The sequence below is a fragment of the Corvus cornix genome, chromosome 8 (assembly GCF_000738735.6).
Source record: "Corvus cornix cornix isolate S_Up_H32 chromosome 8, ASM73873v5, whole genome shotgun sequence".
Taxonomy (NCBI): domain Eukaryota; kingdom Metazoa; phylum Chordata; class Aves; order Passeriformes; family Corvidae; genus Corvus; species Corvus cornix.
In genome coordinates this window covers 5,949,156-5,967,151 of record NC_046338.1, presented here as the reverse complement: position 1 = coordinate 5,967,151, position 17,996 = coordinate 5,949,156, and the positions used below count along the sequence as shown (strand labels likewise).

The 17,996-nt window shown below is 41.3% G+C and overlaps 1 protein-coding gene across 5 annotated transcripts in view; it reads right to left on the bottom strand.

Annotated features, from left to right (window-relative positions):
* The window catches only part of RAB3B (RAB3B, member RAS oncogene family), a 50,916-nt gene that overhangs the window by 3,544 nt on the left and 29,376 nt on the right, over window positions 1-17,996 (bottom strand). For all 5 annotated transcript variants that reach the window (XM_039556579.1, XM_039556578.1, XM_019291884.3 and 2 more), the window contains 2 exons: window positions 6,733-6,851; window positions 1,423-1,547 (listed from right to left, as the gene is read on the bottom strand). In XM_039556579.1, the coding sequence (XP_039412513.1) occupies window positions 1,423-1,547; window positions 6,733-6,851 (244 nt within the window). The remainder of the gene's footprint in view (window positions 1-1,422; window positions 1,548-6,732; window positions 6,852-17,996) is intronic.

Genomic DNA, 17,996 nt, shown 5'->3' with positions numbered 1-17,996 from the left:
TTCTAGATGCCAAGTTTGTCTTGAAACAAACAGATTAATTTTGGGAAGAGAAAAAAACACTAGAAGTCCAAATTGGAGTGGGAGTTAAAATAAAACTCCATTTGCTGCTACTTTGGTCTGGACAAATTTTCAGTTACCAGCAGCGTAATTGTTCCTGTGAAATAGGTGCCCATGCATGCATCCACAACCTTTCTGAGAGTCTGCAAGCCAGGAACCAAGTTTATTCACATTCATGTTTTCAAAAGCAGATTAAATTCTGATGGGTAAAAAAGAGCACAGAACTGACTTGGCAAACTAACCATGTCTTTGTTTGCTTTGCCAGTCCTACATGTCAAGATTTACTATTACAATAATAACAATGGGTCTAATTTGATATTTGCTTGTTATTTGTTTAGGATGGCAGTGCCTCAAGGCTCCAGCCATGAATGGGACCCCTTTGTGTGTGCCATATGTAGAATTTACACCTTCAAGGCCACACTTTAAACTACTGTCCTGGAACTCCAGAACCCCCAATTTAACAGTTTATTATGCACCCTCCAATTAGTGCCTAAGGATTGAAGACAACACAGGATTTTATAACTTGAGGATGATGGTAATTCCTTTGGGTCTGGTAAGAATCTCTACTCTTACAAGCTAAGCAAATATTTATGCCCACTGTAAGGGTCTTCACTGTTACCTGAATGAAATTTTAACAGGATTTACTTGCTGCTTTGAATTCTTTAATGAAAGACAACAGAATAGTTAAATTTTAACGTAGATCCCTTATTTCATATTTAAAATATCTTATATGCTATAACAGATAATGAAAAATGATAAATAAATTATAAAGAAGTATTAGTTTACTTTGCTCTTCATTATAAAATTTTCATTGCAATCCCAGCTTCCTCTCAATGGAACTGTTTTGCTTTTTCTATCCCACATCAATAACGTAATGTCATTTTCTTACCTGGATAGAGAAGCCTAGTACATTTTAAAAATATGTTTTACTCAATTCTTCAGTTCTGATATATAAACTTCTTTCTTTTTCATTGTTTAGTTAAAAAAAAAAAAGCTTCAACAAAAATCAATGTTTGCATTGATTTGCAATGAGTACATGGTACTTGGAGACAGAATTGTGTTTATGAAACCTTCTTCTCTTTTTGTTCTGCTAAGCTAATAAAAGCTTTTCACAAAAGCTTTATATTCCTTTCACCCCTAGACATCACCTTTATAGATACAGCAACACTACAATTATTCTACCAGGTATTTTTGGCCTAATGAGCACAAAACAAGTAAAATATGAAACTAGAATATATTACACTTCTTAGTTGTGAGACCATTATTGAAGTATTACTGCTGGAAGGACTTATTATTGTACAAACTAAAGGAACACAGTATAGAGAAGCAGAGGAAAAAAGGTAGAAAGAGAAGTTTTGCATGTACCCAGCTGATCCGCCAGATGTTTCCCCTTCTCCATGGGAACAATCCTGTCATCCTCCATGTCACATTTGTTTCCAACCAGGATCACCTGTGCATTGTCCCAGGAGTAGGTCTTGATTTGTGTGGCCCTACAGCAGATGAAAAGAGATGGTTACGTTCCATCAGCTGTGCCAAAATACAATCCTGTATTAAATATGAAAACAAGTACCATTAATGGCAGTATCAACATCCCCAGGCTGTGTGTGGGTCCCAAGACAAATGACCAGGCTTACACACAAAGCAAGAATGCAGACTGTGTAACTCACAGCACTGTTCTATTTTACTACTCCTTAACTTTGTGTGACAGCAAAGTTTCTTGTTGAGATTTTGCAAGTGTTTTAAAGATCACAGGATCCAGATAAAAAACTGAACCGAGTAATTTTTGAAGATTAGGGACAAAAAAGGCTTTTTGTAAAGCTTATTCTCTTTCAGCTGTCATGTGTCAGAGGAACAACAATCAGTTACAGCTCTGAAGGATATTGTCCTATAGAAAAAGCCACACAGTAGATGCACACTTCATGCTGGATTTACAACTTCTTATATAAGACAGAACAGTAATAATTCTCTCCTTTTCTGCAGCACATTTTGCTGTAGAGTTTTAGGAACTCCATAAGAACAGATGGAAACTGAAAATCACATAGGAACATGGAAACAACTGAAAAGCAGAAACAGGAATTTACCAAATTGGGAAGATATGAGATCAAAGCAAGGCTCTATGAGCTAATACTTGAACCCAGCAGGACTAAGGGTAAGGCAGGAGACAGCAGCTGCAAAGACAGACCAACACCAGCTTCAGGGGCACAGGGATGCAGTGCATGGGAGCTTAGGCAGGAGCACTCAGGTGAACTTGGAGCCTCTAAAGCTTTCTGTGGCTCATGTGCTGAAACTGGAGTGAAGCTCACTGTGGATCCCGGGGCTCTGACCTTACATTTAGCCTTTTTAGAACTTTTCCATGACAAAACAGAATATTTTTTTAATATATCCTGAGGGGCCAGTCCTGTCCCACCATCCTTGGTGAGGTGTCCCAGAGCCAGCAGCAGAACATTATTAGCTCAGTAGCATTCACTTTCATCCATCTTTTCAGACCCACACAACCTATTTTATCTTCACCAAGTCAGCTCTATCTTTTAAGGCTCTCTTCTTCCCAAGGGTAATTATGCTGCACTGCCAGAAGCCATACACTCCTCTCCTCCATCCTCCTGCATTCCCTGACTCACCTTCCCACTCTTTGCCCCTGCTCACCACCACTCCAGGCAGGACACTACAGTTTCAGGCAAATCTGCCACTTCCCAGGAGAGCCAGGAGTCCTCTCAAACTTTTACTTCTGTGTAAGTTTCCTTAACTCCCTTAACAATAAAGCACTTGATTCCTTCTCTTCTGAATTAGCAGCAGCCTCCAGCTCTGATCTACTAATGACAATTTTTAATTAGTTTGAGTTGTTTACTTGCTTTTTTCCATGGAAAGCAGCTGTGTTACTCCAAAGATAACTGGGAAAAAGGGTGTCATTGCACTGTGCAACTTGCCTTGAAGCAGCAGCCTGCTTGGATTGCCCTGGGGAATAGGAACCTCACCCAAGCCCAGGCCCATAGTGCAACATGCAAAAATAAACAAAGACTGTGTGCAATGAAACTTCTTACTCTCCCTAGTGTCCTCCTGGAAAGGCACTCACTCCAATCCCAATTTTAGCTCCTCCAGTGTCACTTTTTTGAACGCCTCCATGTAGACACGCCCCATGAGAGCTAATATCAATCTGTGATGAGTTTTTTTGGGACTCTGGGGTTTCTCAAAGCTCATCAGAGAAGGGGGTGACTGCAGAAATCAGCCAAAAGCCCAGGAAGATGACATCTCCCCAGTCTCCCTCCATAAGCAATAGAGAGAAATAAAGTCTCCCCAGGTTCAATTTAAAACAACTAAAAGCAGTCTCCTCTTCTGATTCACAGTTCAGTCTCTGGATTCATTTCACATGAAAATTCGTTGTACCCTGGCATCACATGGGGACATAAATCTTAACTATTTAAACAGAGTAACTTAGAAAATGAAAAAGAAGCAAACAGCATGAAGGATCTCCCAGAGAAATGCATCTTTCTCCTTGTTTTATACAAGTCAGTGGAAAACCTCTTACAGAACACCAATCTTTATTCTTCTTAGGAATAAAAAACAACCAACCGACCAAAAAAGTTATGAAGAACATGTAAAAGAAACCCTGATGTCCATACAAAAAGAAGAGCAGAAAATTTCCAGATGCTTTTGGAAAGATAAACTAATAAATACCAAGGCTTGTGTAATGGAGCTGTTTCAACACCTATCAGGGCAGCCCAATATACACACTGGGAGAAACATATTTCTGTGATACAATAAAATGCTGTGCCTTGTTTGTGCTGAATTCCCCAAATTAACAAAAAAGCACAAACTTCATGCCTTGTGCTTAGAAGAAAAATAGTCTCAGGTTCACAGTTACATGGAGGTATCAACAATTCAGTGTGGGTTAAAGATAAATGTTGATGAACTCAGCTGTCACTTAGATATAAGTTAAATTTTACCAATTTTTATTTTCCTTCTATGAAATTGTCTAGATTGTCCAAAGCAGAGCTTCCATAATATCTTCTATTTACTTTACAGTTTCAAGTACTGAGTATATTTTAGTTCCATTGCAGTTTCAAATGAGTTATAAACAACTGATTTATCTACACGCAACTATCAACCCAACATCAAATAACAGCTGTCAAAGAAGACTACTAAAAAAAATTCTAGAAACTGAGCTGCAAGCTATGAAAGCTCATTTAACCCTTTCACTCACCCTACAGGAAAGACATATTCAACTGAAATAGTTACTTATTTTCAAATATCAGTTAAAACCTATCTTTCTGTTTGCCTAGTTGTATTTTTTCTTGTTAAATAACCTGACAGAACTCTTGCCACACTGCAGTAAGGAAAATCACTCAGGCTTAACATTTTAAGGCTTCTCATACAATATGTTGTACATCTTCCAGTGAACAAGAGAACAAGTCATGTTCCAGGTATTCCCAAATGCATTTAAATTGTGTCTCTTTCTCAGTGGTTTTAAGATGATGAACATCATTAATTGAGGTGATTCATGTCAGTGAAGGAAAGACTCTGCTTTGCATTCATATTCTACTTAGAGAGTTTGTCTGAATACCTGATACACAACCATGATCCTCTCACTCAGGAGAGAAAGTGCCTTTATTTGGTTTAGGAGACGTCTGAGTGACACAAAGCAAACCAGGATTCTCTTCAGGACATCCACCCATAAGAAGAGTGAGGATAAAAGATCTCCCAGGGAAGAAGTAATTTGGCAGATTGGGAGGGATATTCTTATTTCCCTTGTGGCCCAATGAGGGAGCTGTTAAAACAGTCATGTGCCAATGAACCAGAGATGGAGACAAAGGAGCTCAAGTAGTAGCCACGTTAATTTTCGATGGAGAGTACAGCTCCTGACTGAAGACCATATCCAGTGTAATAAGTTTTTTTAATCATAACTGTATCATGCAGAATGGTGTGGGGAAAAAAACCAAAGAAAATCCCACTTGCTATGATAGAGAATTACAGACACTGATAGAGCAGCACCAGCACCAGCCAAAAGCTCTTTTTTCCATATCTTGTGCCTTCGGATGTTTAGAAAGCAATTTTGCAGACTGGGAAAAACCATCTCCCAGTTGCAATAGCCACTAGAGGACTCTGCTGGCCCAGAGATGCTGGCTTGGCAGCAGCCCTCATCTCCTCTCCTGAGGACAAGCTTCAGGAAGGAAGGAAATGGGTCCTTTTTATCCACCCCACTATCTCATTTGGGCTCAGAACCCTAAAGCTGGTTGGAAAGATTCCTGACATACAGAGGAAAAACACACTGATGGTTCACCTCTGTCCTTTGGCTGACAAGGTGCTCTTAGCAAAGATATTCCTGCAGCTCCCATGGCACAGGAAGACATGAAGTCAAACAGACAAAGCTGACCTTTCCCAGTTCTTACTCTCACACCACTGCCTTTGACAGAACAGACCTTAGACTACTTCCAATATAAAGCTTCAACCTCCACCTCTGCAAATTTTAAAATAATAACAGCTCAGAGACTGAGACTTGGTAATTTTCAGCTAATTTAAGACTGATAAGTAAAACCTGCTAGAGCAGAACCTACAGACAGACAGGTAGATGAACAGTGTGCTCATATGGATCTTGTTTCATCAGGGAACCAAATTGGAAATATTTATGGTTTAGTGAAAGATGCTGCCCCAGCTCACATGCCTGCACACCTATGGAAAACATCCCTGTGCAGACACTTGCAGAAAAAGCTTCATCTGAGCTTGGTGAATGAAACTTGATGGACAAAACTGGTTCTGGCAAAACCTCTGGGTTTGTGTTTTTAACAAGAAAAGAGTGTATTCCTCTACCACAAGCTGCTGAAGGGCTGCTCAGGATGGGGCTGCAGTTCATGTGGGGTTGTGGTACTGGGGATGGGGGGCTGAAAGTGGAGACTACATCTTGAATGTGACCATCATGACCAACTGCTTTAGTGAACAGAGAGAACAAAAACTGGGCAGCTTTGGAGAGAAGACAAATCGCTTGAAAACAACAAACCATGTTGTTGCAGCTTTTGAGTTACAGCCTAGCTTAGGGGATACAGAATAGGTGCTCAGTAGAAAGCCAGGCTGAGGCAGATGCTGAGAGCCAGTGTCACAGCCAGGATGTCACATGCTCCCAGTAGGTCACTGAGATCCTTGCAAATAAATCTGACTCAGGAGAGCACATTAACCACTGCACTGCCCTTCTTACCACGGTGGCCATTCTTATCTGCAGTGAAGGGAACCAGGTAACCAGCAGAAATGACTTCGAGACATTTGAGTGGAGTCACAGGGCACTACTGAGGATCAACACAGCCTTTCCCCAAATCCCTGAGATATGATTGAACAACCACTGTTAATCTGTATTTTTAGCAGCATAGCCAGAAACCTCGTAAGCCCAAAAAAGCATTAAGGGATTAATTTCTTTACAGTAAATTGATACTTTTAAAAGCACAAAGTACTGTAGTATGCTACAATATCTGAATTACAACCTTTTCATTAAAGTGAAGCTGTAGAACTTTTTCTAAGGAATGTTTATAAATCAAATTATTTAGATGAAGAGGAAAGAACACAGTGATGCAAAGCACTATGGAGGGTGGGATGTCTCATGCTCTCAACAAACAAATGTGGGGAGAGAATTGGCCAAAACCCAAACGAACCCAACAACAACAACAACAACAACGGTATTCCAGTATTTCCTACCAGTCCTGCACAGCATTGAAGGAGTCTTCACTGGTGATATCATACATGAGGACAAAGCCCATGGCTCCTCGGTAGTAGGCTGTAGTGATGGTCCTGTATCTTTCTTGTCCAGCTGTATCCTGCAACAGAAAGGAATATTTAGGCTTTAAGACTTCAGTTCTCAGAAGCAAGAATTGTAATTAGGTCCTATATAAAAAATAAAGCAACCACTTTTTGTTATTATACATTTTGGACTTCTCAGTTGCTCCCAAGTGAAATGAACTCTACTTACATTTTAGCATTAATTAGGCTTTTGCATCAACCATTATTTTTTAAATGCATTTTGACACATGTACTATTAAAAAAATACCGAAGATGTCAACCCTTTAATTGGTCTTCTCTGCCTCAGGCCCAATGCAATAATAAAATGTTAGCAGAGTTCACTGAAAGCTGACACTTCAAAGCAGAGGCAAAATAACCAGTCCAGGACTGTACCAGGCAGAAAATATTCACATGTTGCAATTCAGTGTCATGGTCAGGAAAATGTCCTTGAGGTAGATGCTGCTGGCGACTCCTTTCTTGCCTCAGGTTAGAGACAAGAAATAAAGATTTGATACAATAAACATTATTATACAAAGTGAATTTAATGTGGAATATCCCAATCACAAAGTCTGAAGTGCACATACTAATTTGAGATCTATTAATCCTCTTCTGTTTGTTCATCTTAATTCTGTTTACCCAGAGAGTTCCTGTAGAGTTCCTCCACCTGCAGTTGTCATTTCTGTGTTCAGCTGGGCAGCACAAAGGTGAAGCTCTGGCATATGCAACAGAAGAATTCTGAAAAGCTTGTGACAGCTAGAAAACATGTCAACTACCATCTGTTGGATGCCAATAGCACTTTTCCTCTACATTTTGCAAGCCTATTTTCAAACTGAGGAATATTTCTACACCAAAACAGCAGTCCTACAGCCTAATCCATTCCCTCTGGACCTGCCTTCTGAACCAGGGAGAGAAGTCGTGTGCTCTCACCCAGAAGGAGTCGATTGTCTCTCTCACTTAGAAGGTGTCTATCTTTCGAACACATTTCATCCTTCTTATGGCAAATGGCAGCTCTGCGAAACAGCTGCAGGGAGCCAAAAGGCATCGCCTTCAAAGTGTGCGCTCAGTATGAGGTGTCAACTTATAGTTACTGTGATGGGTTAGTTCTAAAATGAACCATCTTTTAGTCCTCCAAAACCCAAACTGAAGAATGCATTTACTGCCACTGGTTTAAAATGTGATGAAAGAAAAAGACTCTAAAGGACTAAACAACCATGTAACTAGTTGGAAGAATAAAATAAATTCACATAGAACACTCTGGCAGGAGTAGAGATCAGACTCAGCACATCACCACATCCCCAGAAGACAGTGGGTAGGAAACTACTCAGCTTTAAAATCATCCTCCTCATCATTCCCATACATGCAGCTTTGTTTTTGCTGCATGCAAGAGACACCATTGGCCCTTGCAGAACGCACAGCAGCCAGTCTCTGGCCGCCTGTTGTTCAGCACCAGAACATCACAGAGCCTCTCTGTAGGAGGACAGCGCTTGTAAATAAGCTCCCTACAGCTTTCTTAAAAGGCTCTGCTATTGCACTACTGTGAGACTATCCACAGCTGTAACATACTGTGAATTTCCGAGTGGAGAGGCTGTGCAGCTGGAATCTTGCTGTTTCTCCACCAGTTCTCTGGGAAAATAAGTGGTTTTTTCCCTTAAACGTGTGTATTTATTTCAAGATGGGGTAGCCCATTGGCTGATCATGATGAAGCACTGCACACTGGCTGAGGAACTGTTCTGCTCCCTCCTGACAGCAGGTCAGAGGTGGGAATATCAGAATGAGGTGGGCTCCACCCGGCAGCCTGAGTGACCATTTCTTTTCCTGCCAGCACTCTCATATTCACTGACACCAATCTCCCCTTAGCTGCTGAACAGCTAAACCAGCCACAACAACTAGATCCTAAATATATTTCTTCAAGGAAGGAAGGTCTCAGCAGTAATAGTATTGTTCTTTTATTCAGAGAGATGATAGTTGCTTTATTTTAGCCTGATTTCCTAAAGACATGAGGCTCAGTAAAACATCAGTCTCCACATACACACTTTTGGTCAAATTTTGCTGAGGGAAAATGTGTTCAAATGTTTTTACATATGACACAAAAAGTAGTTGGTAAGATGAAGAGAGACCTTAAGCATACCTTAGCTGTGAAAAAAGCTTAAGTGCAACGGTTATCTTTTCCCAGCACCACAAGATTCACATGAGAGAGCCTTTCTTTGTGTCTCATTAGGAGAAGGCCCTAAATCAGTAACTCCAGAGATTCTGCAACCAACAAAACCAAACAAATCCATAGGAAGTCAGGCTTCTCCACTTCTCATGCTCACAGCATTATTGTTTGATACCTGCATTCAGAGGCTCTTCTGCCTTCCAAATCTCATGTCCTATTTTCTCCTCTGTGTTTAACCAGTGCTCACTCTGGCTTAGGGCATGAGGCTGTGACTAGGCAGTAAGTGACTGCAAGACACGTTGTCAAGTCACATGCAGAATAATTTGGAAATAAATTAATTTTGACAACAGGTCAGAGCAAGGACTCAGCTGTGGGGACATACCCAGGACAGCATCCAGGCTGTCCTGGGAGGCAGCTTCAAGGGACACTCAGGGTGACTTAAAAAACTTGCCCTGATACCACCTTAGTGCCTCGGCTCAGTCAGGAATTGGACTGAGAAAGCCATATTGTCCTATTTCCTGAAAGCTCTGAAATTAAGCAAATCTGGTTTGTTGATTTCAGTATTCTGACTGTGATCCCCCTGTGTGTGGGGATGGGCCCCAATTCATACATTAGTGAGAGATGGGGCTGCAGGAGGTACAGAACCCCAAAGGATAACATGCATTTGCTCAGTCATAACCTGTCCTAAGGTGGGCAGTGCACTTAAATCATTAGAAAGTGAAATTGCATATTCACTAGGATATACTTGTGGGCCTGCCTTCTCAGGTTATCAGAGGAGTGTGTGTGAGGGAAAGGCATCCTGTATCTCATGGTATATAAAGTTTGTTCACACCCCTGCCCTGGTAGCCATGTGCTACAATGCAGAGATGTGATTCATCTCTTCCTGAGTCACTGATGGCTTCCTCGCTCTGTTTTACTGTACAGATACAGAGCATGTCATTTCCCCTCACAGCCTTATAGTGGCATTTCTCCAACTGCATTTCAGTTGTTGTAGTATCACCCTGAAATTACTTTTTTCCTCAGGTTACACTAGCTTCTTAGACAGCGATAAACTGGCTTAATTTTCTTGACTCACACCATGAGAGCTTAAGTGCATACCTCACCCCACACACACAGATGTCTCAGCACAAATAAAATAAAACAAACTGCAAAATCTGAGCTCACTTTCTTCAGCATTTACAACACTTGTCCTTCCCTCAGTTTAAAACACCACAAACTTCAGGTAATTAGTCATTTCAGGTTTTTAAGTTCAAGTTGTTTATCTAATGAAGGAGAAAACAACTGACAGAAATTACTCCCCTCCCGCCAAGTTGTTTGCAAGATTTCCAGGTAGACCACAAACTCATTAGAAGACAAGTACACAAGGCACAGGTGGGGATCAGCAGAAGGGTGATGTAGCACTAATTAACACTCTAGCCAAATGCCTGGGAAGAACAGCCTGAGCCCCCAGCATCCAGGAACCTGCTAGGCGTCCCTGAAGAGGAACCAGAGAGCTTGGCTGTAAGCAGGCACAGAGGGGTCTCTGTGAGGTGCATTTACACCAGTGTGCTAACAGCTCTGTTCTTCTGCTGCTTATGTGTGTGTCTGTCCTTTACACAAACAATTAAAAACACCCACAGGACCATTAGTGGGTAGCTTGAAACAAAAATTTGAAGGTTTTGCATTAATGAGCACTCAAAATTCAGTGTTTACCAGAGAAGAAAAAGACCTAAATGCATTTGCATTGTGTGCAGATGCCCTCTAGTCTCAAGATCCATCACACAAACATTCACAATAGGAGTACAATCAGCTTTTCTTAAATGTACTTGGCTGTTGCAGCAGAAGCTGCAAGGTACTAACACAAGAAACATATTTGAGTGTTTAGATCATGACAGATGCTCTTTGCTGCAGGTCTGAAAAACCAGAATCCCTGATTCCGAACCATCCTTCTTCTAGTGAAGATTTCCAGCCACAAGTTCTTTGTTCCAAATAAAATGTCACTGAAACATCTAATCTGTACTGAATTTAATCTCCTTAGCACCATGACTTTTCTAGCAGTGTATGTGACAAATAGCCTCTAAAGAAATAAACATTTCAAATTTTTTTAAAGGATTATGGTGTGATTTCAATGGGTTTTGTTTTTTTTAAAGAAGAACAATATGCAAGAATAAGAGTTGCTTATTGTCCAGCTATTGGCAACATCTACAAGCTGCACATACTTGGCAACATCCTTGCTCAGGCTGCTCAGAGTCAGAACAGAGGCTATGTTCACCCCAATACTCAGCACCCACCACAATTTGGGGCTTCATCAGACCTAGTGAAGGAATGACTTCTTCTACCCTGTTATTAAATGTCACATTGTAACACCCACACCATGGGTTTTTGCACCTTGTTTGGAGTTTGGTCAGCCCTGGAGATGGGATAATCCACTTCCCAGCCCCGTGGTTATAGGGGGATGTTACATTCACACACACATTGCCTTTGCAAAAGCAGGCTTTGGAGTGGAAGCCACCAAGAATCAGATAAACAAAAGTTTACCTTGGGAAAGAGGAAGGGGAAAAAAACAACCCACCCACCAGGTATCACAAGGGAGAGGGACCTTGGGCAGACTAGGATGTGTCATTAATAAGAGAATCTTAACATTAAGCTTAGTGTTTCCTGCTGGCAGCTAGAAATAGGAACAAACAGGCAAGCAGGATGAGTCACTGGTTAAGACATGGAAAAGATGTGATGTCATGAAAAACCTGTGAAGATTCAATTGCTGCCAGGAGCAAAATAACACCTGGTTCCTTCAGAACTCAGCTCTGATTAAAATGCTCCAGTTCAACAGATCATATTAGACATGTTTTTTTTCCTCTTTTGTTATTGAGTGCTCCCATTGCCCAAGAGTCACTGGAACCTACTCAGACACATTTAGCTACCTTGAGAGCCATTTCATTTCAGCATTTGCAGGAAAACATTTCTGATGTGAAAAAGACCCAACACAAAACCCCTTGCCTTTTTTGATAAAATGCTCTATCCTTGCTAAGTGCCTTTTAAAATTTTCCCCATTATCTTCACTTCCACTCTTTAGAAGCAGTAAAACCAGCAGCCTTCAATAATTTCAGTATGACCAGTTGCAGGAATTGCCCTTTTCTTATCCTATTTTATTTACCCTGTATAGAAAGTTCTATCACCCTGTTTTAACATTCCCACACTAACTGGTCGCAACAGAGAGATGGAAATTTTTTGAAAAGAGACTTTTAATACATGCAGTGTCTTCAAGAGCTCACCAGCATCTGGTCAGTCATCAGAGACCTCAGTCATGCCGAACACACAGGCTTTTGAAGTTGTTCCCTGGAACTCAATAGCTGAGTTACAGCAGGTGAAGCACTGCACTTTTCAAAGTACTTTTGTAAAATAAACTGATGAACAAGGAGGAAAAGTTACTGTAGATTGACCGAATCCACTATTAAAATATTTCTGGCAGTAGGGAACCCCAACTCTTGTAGCTTTTCTCAGCAACTCCACACCATGTAAGACAAAAAGCGCATCACTGACAATCCAATAGGGTGCATTTGCTCAGCAGAATGTAATTCCCACACTGGAATCAGGCCAAGGTACTGTGATTGACACTACTGCTCATGACCTGCTAAGATGTTAAAAATGTTATTTCCATTTTCCCAGGTGCCTTAAGATTGTGGTGAAGATTAGCATCAGTTGCCCTTCCTGATCTGTCAGAGGGTAAGGAGGACTGGAGTAGGACTGGCTTGCCTATGAACCTTATCTGCTCTTCTCATCTTTTTGTAGGCTGAGTTTTTCTGTTAAAGTATGTAAGAGACAGTGGCTGCAAAGGAGAAATGCCATAAAGAGATATACAAAAGATTAAGTTCATTGTGCACATTTCCTAAAGCTTATAGAATTGAAAATCTTATATTTCATTACTTGGAACTAACCCGAAGATCAGTGTTATATTTTTTTATTATTTCTGATCCAGCTACCTCGATAAAAAAATAAAGAAATGGCAGTGATAAAAATCTGTAGCACACCACATGCCTACTTCAACTTCCATTTCTTTAGCTGCAAGTAAACAGCAAAGTTCAAGAGGGATATGATGCACTTGAAAGCCCATCCACTGTGGGAAAGCGATAAAACCATCACTGGTATGATAAAAACACCAAACCAAAAACATCTAAGGCGCTGAGATCCCAGAGTAAGTAGCATTTTGGGCAGTGGATGCATTATTATCACGGCATATACTGCTAGTTTTGCTAGATCTTTTTAGTTGTCCCACGTATATCCTTTAATTCTGTTAATCAGCCACTGCAAGAGCAGCTGTACAACGCACAGATGTCTGAGCAGGGTTAGCCACTCTAAGCATTATTAATTAGCTGCTGTTGGGAAGCTGCTACATTAATTACAGCCGGAGCACTTCAGAAGCAGCACTCCCTCCTGTGAAAGAGCCAGCGTGGACATCCTGACTGGTCCTGCAGGGCGGGACATTGACGTGCTCCAGCCAAGCGGCCACCGCGTGGGTCGGCACAGCTCCGTGCCAACCCGGGAGATGTGCAGCAGCACAAAGGGAAATCTCAATACATTATGAATCGGCTGCCAAAAGAACAAGTGCACAGTCTGGGAGGAGGAAGCGAAGTGATCTGCGGTACAAATCCGCCTGGATTCTGGTTCTTTGATCTCGGAGGGAACAAGGCAATGAACACTGCGGTGCCATGGGGCTCCCTCCTCCTCCACCGCACGCAGGCGAACGGAGCAAATCCCCGCACCGAGCAAGCCCCAGCCAGACTTGCCGGAGCCCGTTCGTGGGTGATCAAATGTCATGGTAACCGGCAGGGGAGCGGGCAGCGACAGGGGCTGCTGGCGGCCGTGCGGAGCCGGCTCGGCGCAGGGATGGGCATCGCGGCGGTGCCCGGGGATGGTGCCCGGCCCTGGGCAAGACCTTCCTTAACTCATTTACAAAGCAATTATTCCGGTGTTAACGAAAATCAATGACTTTGTGCCTCAAAGACCTGTTGCAACCCCTAATTGTAAAATAACTTGGTACTCTGCTAGGAGCATCCCTCCGAGGGCTGGCTCTTATCAAGGGAAGATTTCATCTTATTTAGGAGTGGATTAAGGCTAAATCCGAGCTTCATACTTCACAAAAACCCCCTAGAGATATTATGTCAAGGGGGTCAATTCTAAGACAAAGTGCTCAGAAATTCTGGGAAGCTGTCCATGATATTTTTAGGACTAAAATATCAAATTGAATTACAACCATGAGGCAAGAACATGTGCTTTAATGTGAAGGGCAGCAGCAAGACAAAAATAAAATAATCAAGCTTAATTTATATTATCAACAACATGCCAATAAAAAGAAAATAAAATATTCTTTAAAGGTCTTTAAAATCCTAATGTGTATTTTTTCAAGATTTAGTGGAAATTAAGAGTTGATCAGGCAATTACCTCCCAAATTAGGAAAAAAGCCCCACTGCTGAATTCAGGTGAGCATTAAACAAAATTAGGAAGAAGGTTCTAGCACTCAAGAAGGTAGAATAAAAGCTTAAAGACAACAAAACCCAAGAGCAATCTGAACCATATAAACCAGAAGGTAAATAAAAAGGAAAAGAAAAAAGGACATATCTCATCAGTGGAGTTTGCAATACATTTTCCAAATTCTGGAATTAGCAGTAACATAGATTCCTCTGTCTCATGTGTTTTTGTTTGACAGAAATGTGCACACACTTTGAAGAGCAATGTAATAAATAGATTTGATATACTGGTGGCATGAAGGGGGTTTTGTTTAAATTCACAAGAAATGTAAAAAAAAAATCAAATGGAATTTGAAACTCTCCAAGTAAACTCAAATCTCTGCTAAGAACATAAAGGAAGACTTTCAGCTAAAGAACAGCTATTTTGGAGTAGTCCTAAGCATCTTAAAATAGAGGCTTAGAATTGAAGTGCTTTGTCAGCCACAACAGTACACGCGTGAGGATGTAAAAGCACAAGACAAAGAAAATAATCTTCTACCATTTACCGTGATGTTTTCTATTATAACCACACAGATGAGATGTTAAACGAGAAATTTTGTTGTGCAGCAGCTGCAGGTGGCATCCGAGGCAGCCCAGGAAGCACCTCGGGGCAGAAGTGGTTACAGCTGATGCATTTCTAGGTGTGAGGTCCTCTTGAGCACTGTTTTAAGTTCACCCACCCTTGTGGTGATGCTCCTTTCTCTTTTCCAGTTGGAAAGAGAGCCATGAACAAATACTCCTTGACACACGTGTGAGATGTGTTGCCGTTTGGTATTTTAACTGTTTTATTTTTACTGACCACTTTATCATCACCTCCCCGCTCTTGCTAAGCCCCAAACTGCCTTTGGTCAGTGGACACATCAAGGGCCTGAGTGGCTCAAACCTTCCTGAGGAAAAGCACATCTTCATGTTCACCTTTTCAGAAAGACAGAGGAAAATGACAGCAGATTTCCCAGCTGAAGAAAACATGCTGTTGGCATTATAAAAAAGCAACATGCTGCTCCATGCCTCCAGGTTCACCATGCCCCAGTCATTCACACCAGTGGGGCTTTGGTCAGGCTCCCAAGCACAGCCTGCTGCTTTTACTCAATAGGAACACTCAGTTCAGCCCAAATTTGGGGGGATGTCACTTGGGGATTGCTATAAAGTAAGTCTGGAAGAATTGTAAGGTCCTGTCTGCATCCAGTGATCTCAGCAGAGAATCCTGCAAATGCAGAGGTCCTGACTCCTCCCAAGTAAGACTAAATGTCTAGATAACAAGAACACAAGACACAGCATTTTCCATGTGATCTGTTTCTCAAAACACAGACCTCAGCCCAAGGAAAGGAGTCTAAAAAGCTGTTAATGAGAACTCCAAACTGTTGTATTTAAAGCTAACAAAAATCCTATGAGCAACAAAGACAGCATGAGATCCTATTTGTACAGAACACTTTGTGTGTAATGCTTTACAGAGCAACAAAAATACAGGGGCATCAGTCCTCATTATATTCTAGCAATTTTATATTAATATACCTTCATAAAACAGGGAAACCGCACAGCATTACCCCAAGCAAGCAAAGATCTATCAACAAATCTGTAATTGAAACAACCATAGTATCAGGCCCAATACAAGCACAAGTTCATGCATTATGCTGCTTCCTAAATCACCCAGGCCCTCTGCCAGCAGAGATTTGAAATCAGACTCTCTGGATCCCTGGCTCAGTTCAGCAAAGGGAGCTGAACTACATTCCATTACCCCACACTCCTGGAAACACTTCCCAGCTTAGGAATGAATTAGTACTGTTACACAGGGAAACACACACACTGAAATATTTATCAAATAAAAGCAGCCTCTCCAGCAAGCACTAACCTCTAGGCAGACTGTGCTCTGCTTTCATGTGCAGCTCAGTGATGTGTCTGGAGAAGGTGCAACAAGTTGATGTTTGGAGCAACACACATTATTTACTGTGACAGAGAATAAAAAGGGCTCTTAGGACTTGTTTTTTGCCCCAACCCAGTCCAAATCACTTCTCTGGACTGAAAAGGTGCAAAAGCAAACTTTGGAGCAAAGCATAAGTGAGCAGAATTAGATTTGCCAGTGAGCTAAAGACATTTTCACTAAAGGTGACAAGACTTCAGCAACAGCGTAACTGCTTCAAAACATTATGAAACTACAATTAAATGAATTGCACTTTCTGCCTGCTGCTATTTTGCCTTACTCTGACAGCAAAGAATAACTCGACACAATTTTGGAGGCTTCAGAGCAGCAGGGGAAGCTTTGGTTAGCAGTCTGGAGCTTACCCTGATACTTTATCCCAAGATTCAGGCAGTGACAATATCTGCCCATTCTGCAGAAGAGAATGATTCCTGGTCTTTCAAGGAACAGCTGCTGTTTCACTGCTATCTATACTCTTATCACAAACACCACTGTCAGAAGAACAGAGTTCAGAAAACAAAATGTACCCCCATTTTAAGCATTAATGAAATTAATAAAAAGAACTGAAAGGGAAAACAAATCTCTCTTCACATGGCACCCAGATCCTACTTTCTCCATCTATTTTTCCCAAGGGATGTAATTTACCTTGACCAAAGCTTTTCTTTATATCTTCCAAGTCAGCTGAAAAATTATGAAAGCCACAATAATATCCAAATCTGTTAAGATGTGGTTTTTTGCTAGTTCTTCATATGGAGCCTGGAGGGAAAGTAGAAGACTTCATCCCTGTCCTACCAGGACAAACTGAGAGCTCCCATAGATCTCAGCCTCAGCCAGGCCTTTTTAGCAAACCATGTGGTAACATCAGAGCTCATCTCTTGCCAACACCTCCAGCTGAGAGAAGGGAATCCTAAAATCTAATCCTCAACAAGGAGTTTTTGCCACAGTTAAACATTGCTTTGTGCCAGCCTTCCTGATCCTTAGTGACTAAAAATTTCCTGGATTCTAGTTTCTTATGTACTCTTCCTGGAGTCAAACAGTCAAACAATAAGGATTAGATGATAAAGAATAAACATTCTGTTCTAATCTCACCATGTCCTTCCACATCACTAATGATACTTCAAATCACCCTGCATTCATTAGGGCAGTTACATCAGCAGGCAGTAAATGTTACATAAAAACTCTTAGATAAGAACAGGCAATATGTTTACTTCCTTTTAATTAGTGAGCAGGTGAGTTGCAGTCTATCTCCTGAAATAAGATGTAAACATAAATGACCTACACACATGCCCCCTCTTTCAAAGCAGCTTATTGACACGAGCTGCAGGACCCACCTCTCATCCACGCTTGTTTCAGTGCCACATCCATGCTCTGCTCTTCAGAAAGAAAGGGAAGAAACTGCATTTTTGTGTGGAAAGAAGAAAAACACCAGGTATTCAAGGTGCACCTGGCAAACAAAGAGGTTCATCTCTGTGCCCATGAAAGAAAATGGGAGGGATGAAACTAGAAATAGACTGGGACTTCTCCAGTGGGAATGGGATCTGTCACTCCAGGGAAGGAGACACCTTGTAGTATGTTATGGTTGAAGAACAAGGGACAAACTGAAATGAGCCAAAGAACAGCAAAAAAGATG